General features: G+C 46.2%; 2 protein-coding genes across 2 annotated transcripts; both read right to left on the reverse strand.

The window, feature by feature from the left end:
• Window positions 1–2,800: 2,800 nt before the first annotated feature.
• On the reverse strand, window positions 2,801–8,097 carry LOC142475240 (protein NYNRIN-like). The gene has a single exon (XM_075581205.1). The coding sequence runs from the start codon at window positions 8,095–8,097 to the stop codon at window positions 4,402–4,404; it is 3,696 nt and encodes a 1,231-aa protein (XP_075437320.1). The 3' UTR covers window positions 2,801–4,401.
• A 24-nt stretch (window positions 8,098–8,121) lies between these two features.
• Window positions 8,122–12,078, reverse strand: LOC142475239 (uncharacterized). Its single transcript, XM_075581204.1, has one exon. The coding sequence runs from the start codon at window positions 10,825–10,827 to the stop codon at window positions 8,122–8,124; it is 2,706 nt and encodes a 901-aa protein (XP_075437319.1). The 5' UTR covers window positions 10,828–12,078.
• Window positions 12,079–18,650: the final 6,572 nt, after the last annotated feature.

The following is an 18,650-nucleotide window of genomic DNA, read 5'->3' on the forward strand; positions in this document are numbered from 1 at the left end:
GGACCCGGTACTTGTGGTTCGGACTGTCTCCAACCAGCCATAATGTTGTGAGAGTGAAATTATGTCTAAGTCCAGCTTTGGTACATTAGAAGCAACTCTGAAACTTAACCTAAGCGTTTTTCGAAGCTACTTTTTGGCTAACTTCTTATAGGAAGGTCTAGGAGCTCTGAAAATGAACGTGCGCGTCTTTCACTCTTCCCGAGGGACTTAGAAGAATTTTGTGATATTTTTTATTAAAATGGTGTATAAGGGTATATATATAAATATATTTTATGCACTGTATATGAGCTGGCGATTTCTAAGTCTGTGGTTCCGAGAGGGGGTAACCAGGCTCACTAATAAAGGTCAAGCCACTTGGCTGCTAGAATGCCCTGCTTCAGCACAGACCAGAAAGGCATTGTGATAAGCGTATCCCCGGTATAGTCAGGGGTTAATGGGAGTCGTCCCCGTCCCCCCAGTATACGGCCAGAACCATGGACCCGGTACTTGTGGTTCGGACTGTCTCCAACCAGCCATAATGTTGTGAGAGTGAAATTATGTCTAAGTCCAGCTTTGGTACATTAGAAGCAACTCTGAAACTTAACCTAAGCGTTTTTCGAAGCTACTTTTTGGCTAACTTCTTATAGGAAGGTCTAGGAGCTCTGAAAATGAACGTGCGCGTCTTTCACTCTTCCCGAGGGACTTAGAAGAATTTTGTGATATTTTTTATTAAATGGTGTATAAGGGTATATATATAAATATATTTTATGCACTGTATATGAGCTGGCGATTTCTAAGTCTGTGGTTCCGAGAGGGGGTAACCAGGCTCACTAATAAAGGTCAAGCCACTTGGCTGCCAGAATGCCCTGCTTCAGCACAGACCAGAAAGGCATTGTGATAAGCGTATCCCCGGTATAGTCAGGGGTTAATGGGAGTCGTCCCCGTCCCCCCAGTATACGGCCAGAACCATGGACCCGGTACTTGTGGTTCGGACTGTCTCCAACCAGCCATAATGTTGTGAGAGTGAAATTATGTCTAAGTCCAGCTTTGGTACATTAGAAGCAACTCTGAAACTTAACCTAAGCGTTTTTCGAAGCTACTTTTTGGCTAACTTCTTATAGGAAGGTCTAGGAGCTCTGAAAATGAACGTGCGCGTCTTTCACTCTTCCCGAGGGACTTAGAAGAATTTTGTGATATTTTTTATTAAAATGGTGTATAAGGGTATATATATAAATATATTTTATGCACTGTATATGAGCTGGCGATTTCTAAGTCTGTGGTTCCGAGAGGGGGTAACCAGGCTCACTAATAAAGGTCAAGCCACTTGGCTGCTAGAATGCCCTGCTTCAGCACAGACCAGAAAGGCATTGTGATAAGCGTATCCCCGGTATAGTCAGGGGTTAATGGGAGTCGTCCCCGTCCCCCCAGTATACGGCCAGAACCATGGACCCGGTACTTGTGGTTCTAATGAGGTCGTGAATCTCACTATATCAGGGTCTCTCTCTCTCTTCAGTCACTTGCTCCAAATTCAATCATGCATGCGCTAGCTCACTAAGAAAGACTCTGACACAAAGTTCAGCTTCAATCTCAGTACATGCGTTATCCCGGGGGTAACACAGGAACTGCTGCTTTATTGAGTACACAACATAGTTTATATAGCTCATAGCGGGGAGGGGCATGGGAGGGGTTAAATCATATGTATCTTTATTCCGGGACACGCTGTCTTCCTTGATTGGTTAAGTCATATGTATCTTTATTCCGGGACACGCTGTCTTCCTTGATTGGTTAAGTCATACATTCTCCCGGGCTCATGCAGCCCTCGTGCATAGCTGCGTCATCAGTTCATGGTTTAATCATCTGGTCATGTGTTTACCAGGATATCTGAGACAAAGTTCGGGCGTATAACATAACAAAAGAAGAAATATATATTCACACACATTTCTACCTTCACAATCCCCCCTTGAATAGATATTTCTGACTTGCCTAAGGGAGTAAGGCTGTCTTGCGATGGGGAAAAAGGAATGGGATACTTCACTCGATTACTGGCACAGGATATCTCTAATAGACTCCTATACCTTCCATCGAGACTTAACACACCGCAAGAGTCCCTTCCCTTCCGTATAGCCTTAATAGTCTACAGCAATGAATTACAAATAAAATGAGGAGTCCTAGAAGGACTGTGGGTAGGCATATCTTTGTGAATTTTGGAGCTAAGCAGAATTTCCAATTCACTTCCGGTGTTTATCATCATGTCGACACCACCAACTTTGAGCATCAGTTTGCGATAGAGAGGAATAAGGCAACAGAGAATAAGAATACCAAATATAAAAATACATAAAATAACTAGGCCGATCGTGGTAAGAATCGATTTCCATCCTCCCGCCCAATCTGCTATCCAATTGGCCCAACTGGTATCTACTGCACCGACACACTTTATTCGAGCAAATACCCGGTATGTACCTGGCAGATACCTGGAATGCGCCACTCCTAACCTCTGACAAGCCCCGTTGCATTTGCCTTCCCAGCCTGGGTTCATGCCTGGCTGATGGGCGGCTGATCTGTTAAATGATAATGATTAGGATTTAATAGGCTGCAATGCTTCGCGTGTCTACCAGATGGCATACATTCATGAATTGTAATGCAGTTTATATATATATACTGTGCAGTATTGCAGCCAGCGGGAATAAAATGCTTCAATCCCTGCTTGGAAAATAACTCAATGCACTCGGGCAGAAAACAGTCACAAACCTCAATACACCCGGGTATACCCGAATTCGTGGGACTAGCCAAGCTCGAATAAAGTGTGTCGCCAGTGTACTCCTGCATTCCTCTTTACCTCTAAAGCTAGGTCCTTAATTTGATTGAGTGCCTTGACTGTTTTACCGTCAATTGCCGAATTTTCAGGGATATAAGTACAACATTCTTCACCAAACATGGAACATACACCACCCTTTTCTGCTAAAATCATATCGATAGCCATCCTATTCTGGAGGGTCATCCGGGTGTTGGGCCCTAGTTCTTCAATAATACCCTGAAACGCATCCCTACTAAAATTTATAAACCTCTGCTGATTGTAATACAAATAGTTAATCCAGTCAACATTTTTATTAATTTGTACTTGTGGGATGATTGATATAAATCCAGCGGAAATTTGGTCTAGGGCCTTGAATTCATCAGGGACCCCCCTTGGAACTCCTATGGCATCTCTATATACCATCCCATCGTTCTGTAAATCTGTCTTTATATCTCTTTTGTATCGTGAAAAAGACAGAGGCCTCCTAGATAGATATTGTTCCTCAGGTTCCCAGGGAAGTATTCTGAAAGGCATTATTAGTTTTACTAAAGTACACTGCCCCTGCCATTGGGGGGGCAAGATGTTACGAAGTATACCGTTTCCACACAACCAATATACATCTAACATATGAAGGGTGTGGTTCTGGAGTTTGTCGGAGTCCAATGAGGAGTTTGTAACACAAAAACCTGGAGCAAACCTTCCTAGTTTTACGCCAGGACTGCGTTTACCATTGAAACAGGTATAGTTTCCATTGTGGATGAATACTTCTCTTGGGGGTTTGACACTGGTCTTAACGGACACTAGATGGCCTAATTCTGGACATTTGGAAACGCTACCATTACTTAACAGAGATATTAGACATAAAGTTTCATTGCCTGGGAGGACAAGAGGGACTGTGGTCAGATGGGTGTTGGCGGCAGCGCAAGCTATACAACTAACATTCTGACCTGAACTCTTCACCGTATACTTTACCCACTCTAACCACATATTTTTCCTTACATCAGTTTGTGTCTCAATTTGGAACACATCTTCCCATGTTAGATTGGGAATGGGCAATACTTCCTGTATTTTGGCATCAAATTTTTCTTTATTATGTTTGGGAGCCCCGGTGGGTTGTATCGGCCTATTCTTAATATCTCTAAACAATAGGTGTCCCATCTGTCCATGTAATGTACCTCCGTACATCCCTAACACATACAGCCCCATATCGTCCTCCGATGGATTCTCGAGCTGTAGATAGAAAGGGAGACATATAGGTGGGGTGCTAGCTTGGCAGGTGGTAGGACTCCAAACACCCTTACCTAAAATCAGTCTGGTCAGGAGGGATTTCCCATTCTTATCTTTCCTGTTTTTCCCCTCAGATGGCTGATAGGCCCAATCCTCATCCCCAGTGTTCCATCCTACATTAGACCATTTGCCGCACCATTTATTGTCACCGAAAGTGACACAGAGATACAGTTGTCCCTGCTGCCAATACCCTGGGTTAGGATATAACTTGAAATATTCGCAATCCGCAACTTTACAGAAATCAGTAGTAAATGTCTGTAAGGACAGTGAAGAGTTGACCCAAAAGGTCACTGTTTTTACCTCTACCCCTAAACTTAAAACTATAAGCAAAAGGATATACATCATGGAGCTTCAATTGGGGATTTCTTGCAATGGGAAGCGTGTATCCAGGGTCCTCTCCCTTCAAGTTTTACCGCGGTAGGGGTGATCAGCAGGACACGATATGGACCGTCGAATCTGGGCTCCAGACAGTCTGATCTTACGTGTCGTTTGAGATATACACTGTCGCCTGGCTTGAAAGGATGGACTGTTTCTCCTGAGGATTCTGGAAGAGAAGCGGACACTAAAGAACGAGAGTTAGACAATTCTTGACCCAATAAAATTACAAATTGCACCAATTTATCCTGATTCTTTTGTAATTCCTGGCTGTCTATCTCTGGTATCCTAGGGGGTGACCCGAATAAAACCTCGAAGGGGGTGAGACCATGTTTCGCCTGAGGAGTGTGTCTAACATGGTATAGCGCTATGGGCAGTAGTTCTGGCCAGGGGACAGGGTGGTCCTGGCTCATTTTTAACAGTTTGGTCTTCAGTGTGCCGTTCATCCTTTCTACCTTTCCCGAACTTTGCGGATGGTATGGGGTGTGCAGTCCTTGGTGGGCTCCCAGCATAAACCAGAGTTCGGAGAAAACATTAGCAACAAAAGCTGGTCCCTGATCACTTTCTATCACTTCCGGTATTCCAAATCTGCAAGCTACCTCTATGAGCATCTTCTTGGCTGTCACCTTGGCTGTCATATTCTTGACTGGGTAAGCTTCGGGCCATCCTGAAAACATATCCACCACTACCAGCACGTACTCGTATCCTCCAGCCGGGGGCATATGTATATGGTCCACCTGAATTCTTTGCCACGGATATTCTGGTTTGGCGAGGTGTTGAATGGGTACTGCTTGGGTGCGACTGGGATTACATGTCTGGCAAACTTGGCAAGCTTGGTTATACGTAGCTAACGTGGTACTGATTCCTGGTGCGTGATAGAACTTTCTGATATAGGCAAAGGCTTGGTTCTTTCCTCTGTGCGTCGCTCCGTGTGCCCATGTCGCTACTGCTGGGTACATTCGTCTGGGGAGGCAATATACATCATCCTTTTTCCATAGACCTGTTCCTTTCTCGATGCTCGCCCCATCTTTCTTCCATTGCTTTTTCTCTTCTGGTAACGCTTTTGACTGTTCCTGTAGTAGCTTGGTAATTGGAGGTCGAATTGCAAGCGTAAACGGGACATCATCAATTTCTATTCCTGCTTCTCTGTCTTGTTCTTTCTTTTTCACTTGTGCCCTTGTGCTCACCATGGTTACTGCGGTAGTCTCTGTCGACAGCCATCTCTCCGACACAGATCCCAAGGCTGCTTCTTTGGCTGCCTGGTCGGCCAGTTGATTACCTCTGGCTTCCTTGCTGTCTACTTTCCCATGTGCCTTTACTTTGAGGACTGCCACCTGGACGGGTAGTGCCATAGCTCTCATCAGATCCTGGATAAGGTCAGCATGCTTCACTGGGGTTCCAGAAGATGTTATAAATCCTCTATTCTGCCATATTGTGCCGAAGTCATGGGCAATACCGAAAGCATAACGCGAGTCCGTTCTTATATTCACTTTCTTGCCTTTTGCCATTTCTAGTGCCATTTGTAGGGCCACTAGTTCTGCCTCCTGGGCTGATCTTCCAGGTGGTAATGCCTCAGCATGGAGAATTTCGGTTTCTGTGGTAACCGCGAAACCGGTGTGGAACCGACCGTGTTCGTCTGCATATCTGGATCCGTCAGTCCATAGTTCCCAGTCAGCATCTGGTAGTGGGCTTGTCGACATATTGGGAGGCTCTGACGTATCCTGCTGTAGGGTGAGTAGGCAATCGTGAGGGGACGTCTCTTGCACTTCATCTGTACTGCCATCAACTCCCCCCTTTGGGATATGTGGCAGAAGAGATGCTGGATTAATCGTGGTACAGCGTTGGAACGAGACGTATGAAGGCAGGAGCAGAGAGCATTGAAGTCTAAGGTGCCGTTGGTGGGTAAGATGTCGGGGCAGCGTCAAGGAGAGGACTGCGGCCAGGTCGTGGGGTGCCATGATAGTAACATCGTGTCCTAATGTAATATCAGCAACTTTGTCGAGCAATAATTGAGCAGCATGGGCCGCTTTGAGACAGCTGGGAGAAGTCCGGGCAACAGGATCCAGACGGGCAGAATAGTATCCCACAGGTCGTTGTCTATCTCTGTGAGCCTGGGAGAGAACACCTGAGGCGTGGCCATCTTGTTCTGATACATAAAGATGGAAAGGCTTGGAGTAATCCGGAAGACCTAGAGCCGGGGCGGTAGATATTGATTCCTTCAAGGCAGCGAAACACTGTTGGTACAACTGATAGGTTTCAGTATCAGCTACATCTTCCTCTTTGGGGCCTGTTTTCAAGGCATCATATAGGGGTTGCATATTTCTTGATGCATCTGGGATCCATTGTCGGCAATATGTGATCAATCCGAGGAACATTTGTAGTTCGTGAATGGTGGACGGGTATTTTACTAACGAGATAGCCTGTTTCCTCTCATCTGTCAGGTGCTTGATGCCTTGTGAAATACAATGGCCTAGGAAGACAACACGAGGTAGACACCACTGTAGCTTGGATTTGGAAACTTTGCATCTGATCGTATAGAGATATTGGAGCAGAGAGACGGAGAGATCTTCGAGGTCTTGGAAAGTAGTAGGCCCGCAGAGTAGAAGGTCGTCCACGTATTGGAGAAGTGTGGCTTCTGGGTGTGCGGATACCCATGGGGAAAGGGACAACTTTAAAGCTTGGGAGAACTGATTGGGACTGTTCTGAGCACCTTGGGGTATTCTGGTCCATGTCAGTTGTGCCCCTTGAAACGTAAATGCGAACAGGAATTGGCATTCCTCCTGGAGGGGGACACTAAAGAAAGCATTTGCCAGGTCGATTACCGTAAAGAGACCTGCTTCAGGCGGGACACCGCTGAGAAGGGTATTGGGATTCGGGACCACTGGAGTTTCCATGATAGTGGCCGCATTTATAGCTCGAAGGTCTTGTACCAGCCGGTACTTTTCAGGTTGGCCTTTCACAGTCTTCTTTTTAACCGGAAACAAAGGAGTGTTGCAAGGGGATGTGCAGTATTTCAGAACTCCTTTCTGTAGATATGCCTGAATCTGGATTTTTAGACTGGTTTCCTGAGCAGCTTTTAACGGATATTGGGGGACCCGTGGAAAGGGGAGTCCTGGCTTCAGTTGCACAACCACTGGGGGGACTGGGAGAAGACCAACATCTTCAGGTCCCACAGACCATAGTTCTGGGGGAATAAAACACTCTATATGTTCGGGAAATCCCATCTCACGTAGTGCCAGATCTTGCATCATCATTAGTGGCAAGGCTTTGATGGTGCAAATATCCGCGGGCCCCGTGTCGTCCCCATCTGGACGGTGAAGGGTAAGCTGCATTCCGTCTGCATCATAGCAGATATTGGCCCGTAGTCGTTGGAGAATGTCCGATCCCAAAAGATTGATGGGGCAGGTTGAAGAAACTAAAAATCGTGCGACCACATCCGAAAAGGGGCCGAGGGGTACTGGGATGGTCAGTCGGCTTTCTCTTTGCACTCCCTCCACGCCAACAGATGACATCCAGTCTGGGGATAATTCTATAGTGGGGGGAAGGAACCTTTTTGAAATAACTGATGTGGACGCCCCCGAGTCCACCAGGAAATCTAGAGGGACATTGTTTACTGCGAGAGTAACTTTCCCGCATACAGCAGTATGTCCCACTGCTGCCATGGTGGTCCCGGATTGTCCTTCCTTTCAGGACCGAGGAGGTAGCCCGTCTTGTTGTTGTTCTTGTCGTGGCTTTCTGCATTCACGTCTCACGTGTCCAACTATACCACAGTTCCAGCAGATGGGTCCTCCCTGGCCACGGCCATTTTGTCTTCTATCCTGTCGCTGTCCGCCATAGTTGCCACCATATGAATTTAACCCTTGTTGGGGAGGCTGGGGGTAGTAAGGAGCATATGCCGGGGCAGGGGGAGGGTATGGGTACGGTGTGGGGTATTGCGGGTAGACCGGTGGTGGTTGTTGTGGGTAGGGAGCGGGGTTGGGGGGGTTCGGGGTACATCCCGATGGTGGAGGAGGGAGGTACTGAGGTCCTGTGGGAGGTGCTCCAGGAAGGGAGGGGCATAGCACAGCGCCTGCGCCTTCGTTATCTTGCATCATTAACGCGAGGGCCTTCTTTTTCCCTTTCTCCTTCACTTCCTTTGCTTGGGAGCGTGCAAAACCTTTGGCCACCAACACAGCATCTTGTAGAGTGCCTCCTATGCAGTCTGGACGAATCGACAGAATCTTTTCCCTTAGGTCTTCGTTTAACCCTTCCACAAAGGCTTTGGTCAGAATCAGCCGGTGAGCTTTGTGCTGGTGGATGAATCCCAGATCTTCGAATTGTATCTGGCATCGGGAAGCATATTGTTCCACTGATTCCCCATCGTTCTGGGTGATGTCCTGAAGGGACCCTTGTAACTCTGTTAGGGCTTCTTGAGCCCACAGTTTGAGTTGCTGGCAATAGGTCAGTCCTGAAGCATAAGTGTCAAGCGCTGGGGCCTGACTGGAGTCAAAAGCGGGGGCCATCAGTGGTAGAAAACTATCGGAGGCCCTAATTTCAGTCAGCGAGCTTAAATCGGACCAGGAGCAGCCATACGTCTTCCGTATCTGTTCCATTCTTCTGTAGAATGGCATAGGTTGTTTTTCCGGATCGGGAAGATTCGCTACTAGGGTAGACACTTGTGTGGGAGTGAACGTAACATACTGAAGACCAAGCTTTGTGACATTGCGGGGCGTGTTGTCTGTCATAGCGGAATGCTGGTTTTCCGCCACCGACTCCAGCTTAATAGCGGGCTTTACCCGGGCGTGGTAGGCCTGAGACTCGGGGAGGGAGGGCACTGCCGAAGGCACTATATTGTCTCTGCGCGGATCTTTGGCCTGTAACGCGGCCAACATAACCGACACTCTTTCTGCCTGATCCGTAACTATTCTTATCTCGGTAAGTTGGGTGGGCCTAATGTCTATGAACTCACGTATAGTGGCTATAATAATTCTGACTGCTGATTCTAATGGGTACTTGTATAACCCGGTCGACACCAGTGGAAAAGCTACGGTTGTAATACCCTCATCAACGCAAGCCTGATCTGATAGATAAGTGAGGGTGTTCCAAATTCCATTTTGCAATTGCTCCGCACATATGGGTTCAAACTCCCGGTCGTATCGGGGCCCTACAACATGTATAATACGATTAATAGGTATATCACCCGGGCCGGTAATAGCGATTTCCCCGGGTCCTATTGGGCCCGAACTAGCAATGAGATCATTACTATTTTTCTGCAAAGAGGGCCCTGCCGCTTGGGAAATTGCCCTTGCTAAACCCCCCTTGTGTTGGAGTTCTGAGTTTGCTGCATTAACTATCACATCTACCCTTGCGGTGGTGATATCCCCGACACCTACACTGATAGTTACTTGGTGTCCCTGTGGATTAACATATACTTTGGATGCGGCCGGAAACCAATTTTCTGGCACTTGGGGCCTGCTAGGTAAGGGCGGGGGTTTAGTCGAAAGTATTGATTTAGGTTTAGCACTCGGGAGTGGTGGAGGCCGGGAAGGGATTCGTGGTGTAGAAGCGAGCGGCGGTACAGGTGCCAAATTATGGGTTGGCCCTGCCTGGTCTTCCCACTCTGATAGTTCGTCAGGGGCTGTGGCCCGTCGTACTTTTGCGAGTACTTCGAGGGCTTCTGGAGTCTGAAAAAGTTCTTTGAGAGAGTAGACCGGAACGGAAGGGAAAAGTATTTGTACTGCGCTTGTAGTAGCTTGGGTATCCGTTCCCTTGACTATGGGGCCTTGCGTGTCACCAGCCTCCGGTCCTTGGTAATAGGATCCGGAAGTAGTGAGGACCGGATATAAGGGGGCGGAAGGGGCGGAAAGGACTGGGTGGGAGGAACTGGACTCCGGAGGGCAGGGTTTGTTGGGCTGGGCGTTGTCGGGAGGAGGGGGAGGGCCAGTGTGGGGCGTGCCACAACTACAGCAGAAATCCCGCCAGTCGGGGTTTTGTACACCACAATGCGAGCAGACCCACCCTTTTGGACTAGGGCGAGCGCCATCTTGGTATGGCGGAGGGGCCGTGGTCCCCTTTGGTTTAACGGGTTTCATATAACCATATAACATTTCTGATAATGTGGACCCCCCTTGACCCACCACTTCCTCATACCCTTCTTCACATAATTTCCCTGCTACTCGCAGATGAGCCTGCGCCACCTCCAACAATCCTTTATCCTCCAACAACCCTCTAGATTCCGTTATAATTTTAGCCCAGAGACTGGGTTGTAATCTTCCCGTGGACGGAGCGTCCGCCATTTTATACAGATTACTTGCATTTTTAGTATATTTCTTTCCTTCTCGAGTGCGGACTAAATCTAGTGCTGTCTGTGCCCCTGTGGGCAACACATGTTTTTTCTTAAATAAGTGCAACATCTCTGAATTCTCTGTTCGTCCCACTAATATCTCGTGGCCGGTCCTGTGTCACCGTCTCGAGGGAACCACTGTTTGGTTACCGCCCTCAGACGTTGGGTCCCTGACCCCAGACACCCGGTACCGGAGACAGAGTACTATCTCTACGTCTCGAGGGAACCACTTTTTCAGGTTACCGCCCTCAGAGCATCAGTGCCCGTCCTGTTCCCTCGCCTCGGCTGACAGCCTGCACTCTCATTCAGGGATTTTGCAATTACTGGTCAGAAAATCAATCAGACAACCCGCAATCTATCTCCCATTACTACCCACTCGGTCACCTTAATTCCCAACACTAATGCACTAATACACCCACATATACGACCTCCAGTCAGCCGACAAAAATCCCTCTCAACTTCGGGCTCCTACTTGCGGCACTGACTAGCATATATAACATGTAAACATTCGCACAATTTAGCAACTTATAGGTGACCACAAGCAACTGAAGAGTATGATATTTTTAACAGTTCTAAACAGAGCGCGACTCTAAAGATCACACCGTTGTATCACATCAACGTGAGTGAAAGACCTAAACAGATTATACTACCTAGGCAGCAACCCACCGACTTGTCATAGGCAAGATAACACACAAAATGTATGCAAGAGCTTACCTTGACTTTGAGGGTGGCCAGTCCTCGGGTCGGTGTGTCACGGTCTCTGCAGCAAAATCAGCGACAGGTCAGTCTCTCGTGGTGAGCCGGAGTCACGCTCCCCCCCTCACACGTTGGGCGCCAAATAATGAGGTCGTGAATCTCACTATATCAGGGTCTCTCTCTCTCTTCAGTCACTTGCTCCAAATTCAATCATGCATGCGCTAGCTCACTAAGAAAGACTCTGACACAAAGTTCAGCTTCAATCTCAGTACATGCGTTATCCCGGGGGTAACACAGGAACTGCTGCTTTATTGAGTACACAACATAGTTTATATAGCTCATAGCGGGGAGGGGCATGGGAGGGGTTAAATCATATGTATCTTTATTCCGGGACACGCTGTCTTCCTTGATTGGTTAAGTCATATGTATCTTTATTCCGGGACACGCTGTCTTCCTTGATTGGTTAAGTCATACATTCTCCCGGGCTCATGCAGCCCTCGTGCATAGCTGCGTCATCAGTTCATGGTTTAATCATCTGGTCATGTGTTTACCAGGATATCTGAGACAAAGTTCGGGCGTATAACATAACAAAAGAAGAAATATATATTCACACACATTTCTACCTTCACAGTTCGGACTGTCTCCAACCAGCCATAATGTTGTGAGAGTGAAATTATGTCTAAGTCCAGCTTTGGTACATTAGAAGCAACTCTGAAACTTAACCTAAGCGTTTTTCGAAGCTACTTTTTGGCTAACTTCTTATAGGAAGGTCTAGGAGCTCTGAAAATGAACGTGCGCGTCTTTCACTCTTCCCGAGGGACTTAGAAGAATTTTGTGATATTTTTTATTAAATGGTGTATAAGGGTATATATATAAATATATTTTATGCACTGTATATGAGCTGGCGATTTCTAAGTCTGTGGTTCCGAGAGGGGGTAACCAGGCTCACTAATAAAGGTCAAGCCACTTGGCTGCCAGAATGCCCTGCTTCAGCACAGACCAGAAAGGCATTGTGATAAGCGTATCCCCGGTATAGTCAGGGGTTAATGGGAGTCGTCCCCGTCCCCCCAGTATACGGCCAGAACCATGGACCCTGTACTTGTGGTTCGGACTCTCTCCAACCAGCCATAATGTTGTGAGAGTGAAATTATGTCTAAGTCCAGCTTTGGTACATTAGAAGCAACTCTGAAACTTAACCTAAGCGTTTTTCGAAGCTACTTTTTGGCTAACTTCTTATAGGAAGGTCTAGGAGCTCTGAAAATGAACGTGCGCGTCTTTCACTCTTCCCGAGGGACTTTGAAGAATTTTGTGATATTTTTTATTAAAATGGTGTATAAGGGTATATATATAAATATATTTTATGCACTGTATATGAGCTGGCGATTTCTAAGTCTGTGGTTCCGAGAGGGGGTAACCAGGCTCACTAATAAAGGTCAAGCCACTTGGCTGCCAGAATGCCCTGCTTCAGCACAGACCAGAAAGGCATTGTGATAAGCGTATCCCCGGTATAGTCAGGGGTTAATGGGAGTCGTCCCCGTCCCCCCAGTATACGGCCAGAACCATGGACCCGGTACTTGTGGTTCGGACTCTCTCCAACCAGCCATAATGTTGTGAGAGTGAAATTATGTCTAAGTCCAGCTTTGGTACATTAGAAGCAACTCTGAAACTTAACCTAAGCGTTTTTCGAAGCTACTTTTTGGCTAACTTCTTATAGGAAGGTCTAGGAGCTCTGAAAATGAACGTGCGCGTCTTTCACTCTTCCCGAGGGACTTAGAAGAATTTTGTGATATTTTTTATTAAATGGTGTATAAGGGTATATATATAAATATATTTTATGCACTGTATATGAGCTGGCGATTTCTAAGTCTGTGGTTCCGAGAGGGGGTAACCAGGCTCACTAATAAAGGTCAAGCCACTTGGCTGCCAGAATGCCCTGCTTCAGCACAGACCAGAAAGGCATTGTGATAAGCGTATCCCCGGTATAGTCAGGGGTTAATGGGAGTCGTCCCCGTCCCCCCAGTATACGGCCAGAACCATGGACCCGGTACTTGTGGTTCGGACTGTCTCCAACCAGCCATAATGTTGTGAGAGTGAAATTATGTCTAAGTCCAGCTTTGGTACATTAGAAGCAACTCTGAAACTTAACCTAAGCGTTTTTCGAAGCTACTTTTTGGCTAACTTCTTATAGGAAGGTCTAGGAGCTCTGAAAATGAACGTGCGCGTCTTTCACTCTTCCCGAGGGACTTAGAAGAATTTTGTGATATTTTTTATTAAAATGGTGTATAAGGGTATATATATAAATATATTTTATGCACTGTATATGAGCTGGCGATTTCTAAGTCTGTGGTTCCGAGAGGGGGTAACCAGGCTCACTAATAAAGGTCAAGCCACTTGGCTGCTAGAATGCCCTGCTTCAGCACAGACCAGAAAGGCATTGTGATAAGCGTATCCCCGGTATAGTCAGGGGTTAATGGGAGTCGTCCCCGTCCCCCCAGTATACGGCCAGAACCATGGACCCGGTACTTGTGGTTCGGACTGTCTCCAACCAGCCATAATGTTGTGAGAGTGAAATTATGTCTAAGTCCAGCTTTGGTACATTAGAAGCAACTCTGAAACTTAACCTAAGCGTTTTTCGAAGCTACTTTTTGGCTAACTTCTTATAGGAAGGTCTAGGAGCTCTGAAAATGAACGTGCGCGTCTTTCACTCTTCCCGAGGGACTTAGAAGAATTTTGTGATATTTTTTATTAAATGGTGTATAAGGGTATATATATAAATATATTTTATGCACTGTATATGAGCTGGCGATTTCTAAGTCTGTGGTTCCGAGAGGGGGTAACCAGGCTCACTAATAAAGGTCAAGCCACTTGGCTGCCAGAATGCCCTGCTTCAGCACAGACCAGAAAGGCATTGTGATAAGCGTATCCCCGGTATAGTCAGGGGTTAATGGGAGTCGTCCCCGTCCCCCCAGTATACGGCCAGAACCATGGACCCGGTACTTGTGGTTCGGACTGTCTCCAACCAGCCATAATGTTGTGAGAGTGAAATTATGTCTAAGTCCAGCTTTGGTACATTAGAAGCAACTCTGAAACTTAACCTAAGCGTTTTTCGAAGCTACTTTTTGGCTAACTTCTTATAGGAAGGTCTAGGAGCTCTGAAAATGAACGTGCGCGTCTTTCACTCTTCCCGAGGGACTTAGAAGAATTTTGTGATATTTTTTATTAAAATGGTGTATAAGGGTATATATATAAATATATTTTATGCACTGTATATGAGCTGGCGATTTCTAAGTCTGTGGTTCCGAGAGGGGGTAACCAGGCTCACTAATAAAGGTCAAGCCACTTGGCTGCCAGAATGCCCTGCTTCAGCACAGACCAGAAAGGCATTGTGATAAGCGTATCCCCGGTATAGTCAGGGGTTAATGGGAGTCGTCCCCGTCCCCCAGTATACGGCCAGAACCATGGACCCGGTACTTGTGGTTCGGACTTTCTCCAACCAGCCATAATGGTGTGAGAGTGAAATTATGTCTAAGTCCAGCTTTGGTACATTAGAAGCAACTCTGAAACTTAACCTAAGCGATTTTCAAAACTACAGTACTTTTTGGCTAACTTCTTATAGGAAGGTCTAGGAGCTCTGAAAATGAACGTGCGCGTCTTTCACTCTTCCCGAGGGACTTAGAAGAATTTTGTGATATTTTTTATTAAAATGGTGTATAAGGGTATATATATAAATATATTTTATGCACTGTATATGAGCTGGCGATTTCTAAGTCTGTGGTTCCGAGAGGGGGTAACCAGGCTCACTAATAAAGGTCAAGCCACTTGGCTGCCAGAATGCCCTGCTTCAGCACAGACCAGAAAGGCATTGTGATAAGCGTATCCCCGGTATAGTCAGGGGTTAATGGGAGTCGTCCCCGTCCCCCCAGTATACGGCCAGAACCATGGACCCTGTACTTGTGGTTCGGACTCTCTCCAACCAGCCATAATGTTGTGAGAGTGAAATTATGTCTAAGTCCAGCTTTGGTACATTAGAAGCAACTCTGAAACTTAACCTAAGCGTTTTTCGAAGCTACTTTTTGGCTAACTTCTTATAGGAAGGTCTAGGAGCTCTGAAAATGAACGTGCGCGTCTTTCACTCTTCCCGAGGGACTTTGAAGAATTTTGTGATATTTTTTATTAAAATGGTGTATAAGGGTATATATATAAATATATTTTATGCACTGTATATGAGCTGGCGATTTCTAAGTCTGTGGTTCCGAGAGGGGGTAACCAGGCTCACTAATAAAGGTCAAGCCACTTGGCTGCCAGAATGCCCTGCTTCAGCACAGACCAGAAAGGCATTGTGATAAGCGTATCCCCGGTATAGTCAGGGGTTAATGGGAGTCGTCCCCGTCCCCCCAGTATACGGCCAGAACCATGGACCCGGTACTTGTGGTTCGGACTCTCTCCAACCAGCCATAATGTTGTGAGAGTGAAATTATGTCTAAGTCCAGCTTTGGTACATTAGAAGCAACTCTGAAACTTAACCTAAGCGTTTTTCGAAGCTACTTTTTGGCTAACTTCTTATAGGAAGGTCTAGGAGCTCTGAAAATGAACGTGCGCGTCTTTCACTCTTCCCGAGGGACTTTGAAGAATTTTGTGATATTTTTTATTAAAATGGTGTATAAGGGTATATATATAAATATATTTTATGCACTGTATATGAGCTGGCGATTTCTAAGTCTGTGGTTCCGAGAGGGGGTAACCAGGCTCACTAATAAAGGTCAAGCCACTTGGCTGCCAGAATGCCCTGCTTCAGCACAGACCAGAAAGGCATTGTGATAAGCGTATCCCCTGTATAGTCAGGGGTTAATGGGAGTCGTCCCCGTCCCCCCAGTATACGGCCAGAACCATGGACCCGGTACTTGTGGTTCGGACTCTCTCCAACCAGCCATAATGTTGTGAGAGTGAAATTATGTCTAAGTCCAGCTTTGGTACATTAGAAGCAACTCTGAAACTTAACCTAAGCGTTTTTCGAAGCTACTTTTTGGCTAACTTCTTATAGGAAGGTCTAGGAGCTCTGAAAATGAACGTGCGCGTCTTTCACTCTTCCCGAGGGACTTAGAAGAATTTTGTGATATTTTTTATTAAAATGGTGTATAAGGGTATATATATAAATATATTTTATGCACTGTATATGAGCTGGCGATTTCTAAGTCTGTGGTTCCGAGAGGGGGTAACCAGGCTCACTAATAAAGGTCAAGCCACTTGGCTGCCAGAATGCCCTGCTTCAGCACAGACCAGAAAGGCATTGTGATAAGCGTATCCCCGGTATAGTCAGGGGTTAATGGGAGTCGTCCCCGTCCCCCCAGTATACGGCCAGAACCATGGACCCGGTACTTGTGGTTCGGACTGTCTCCAACCAGCCATAATGTTGTGAGAGTGAAATTATGTCTAAGTCCAGCTTTGGTACATTAGAAGCAACTCTGAAACTTAACCTAAGCGTTTTTCGAAGCTACTTTTTGGCTAACTTCTTATAGGAAGGTCTAGGAGCTCTGAAAATGAACGTGCGCGTCTTTCACTCTTCCCGAGGGACTTAGAAGAATTTTGTGATATTTTTTATTAAATGGTGTATAAGGGTATATATATAAATATATTTTATGCACTGTATATGAGCTGGCGATTTCTAAGTCTGTGGTTCCGAGAGGGGGTAACCAGGCTCACTAATAAAGGTCAAGCCACTTGGCTGCCAGAATGCCCTGCTTCAGCACAGACCAGAAAGGCATTGTGATAAGCGTATCCCCTGTATAGTCAGGGGTTAATGGGAGTCGTCCCCGTCCCCCCAGTATACGGCCAGAACCATGGACCCGGTACTTGTGGTTCGGACTCTCTCCAACCAGCCATAATGTTGTGAGAGTGAAATTATGTCTAAGTCCAGCTTTGGTACATTAGAAGCAACTCTGAAACTTAACCTAAGCGTTTTTCGAAGCTACTTTTTGGCTAACTTCTTATAGGAAGGTCTAGGAGCTCTGAAAATGAACGTGCGCGTCTTTCACTCTTCCCGAGGGACTTAGAAGAATTTTGTGATATTTTTTATTAAAATGGTGTATAAGGGTATATATATAAATATATTTTATGCACTGTATATGAGCTGGCGATTTCTAAGTCTGTGGTTCCGAGAGGGGGTAACCAGGCTCACTAATAAAGGTCAAGCCACTTGGCTGCCAGAATGCCCTGCTTCAGCACAGACCAGAAAGGCATTGTGATAAGCGTATCCCCGGTATAGTCAGGGGTTAATGGGAGTCGTCCCCGTCCCCCCAGTATACGGCCAGAACCATGGACCCGGTACTTGTGGTTCGGACTGTCTCCAACCAGCCATAATGTTGTGAGAGTGAAATTATGTCTAAGTCCAGCTTTGGTACATTAGAAGCAACTCTGAAACTTAACCTAAGCGTTTTTCGAAGCTACTTTTTGGCTAACTTCTTATAGGAAGGTCTAGGAGCTCTGAAAATGAACGTGCGCGTCTTTCACTCTTCCCGAGGGACTTAGAAGAATTTTGTGATATTTTTTATTAAATGGTGTATAAGGGTATATATATAAATATATTTTATGCACTGTATATGAACTGGCGATTTCTAAGTCTGTGGTTCCGAGAGGGGGTAACCAGGCTCACTAATAAAGGTCAAGCCACTTGGCTGCCAGAATGCCCTGCTTCAGCACAGACCAGAAAGGCATTGTGATAAGCGTATCCCCTGTATAGTCAGGGGTTAATGGGAGTCGTCCCCGTCCCCCCAGTATACGGCCAGAACCATGGACCGGGTACTTGTGGTTCGGACTCTCTCCAACCAGCCATAATGTTGTGAGAGTGAAATTATGTCTAAGTCCAGCTTTGGTACATTAGAAGCAACTCTGAAACTTAACCTAAGCGTTTTTCGAAGCTACTTTTTGGCTAACTTCTTATAGGAAGGTCTAGGAGCTCTGAAAATGAACGTGCGCGTCTTTCACTCTTCCCGAGGGACTTAGAAGAATTTTGTGATATTTTTTATTAAATGGTGTATAAGGGTATATATATAAATATATTTTATGCACTGTATATGAGCTGGCGATTTCTAAGTCTGTGGTTCCGAGAGGGGGTAACCAGGCTCACTAATAAAGGTCAAGCCACTTGGCTGCCAGAATGCCCTGCTTCAGCACAGACCAGAAAGGCATTGTGATAAGCGT

The sequence above is a fragment of the Ascaphus truei genome, unplaced genomic scaffold, assembly GCF_040206685.1.
Source record: "Ascaphus truei isolate aAscTru1 unplaced genomic scaffold, aAscTru1.hap1 HAP1_SCAFFOLD_112, whole genome shotgun sequence".
Lineage (NCBI taxonomy): Eukaryota > Metazoa > Chordata > Amphibia > Anura > Ascaphidae > Ascaphus > Ascaphus truei.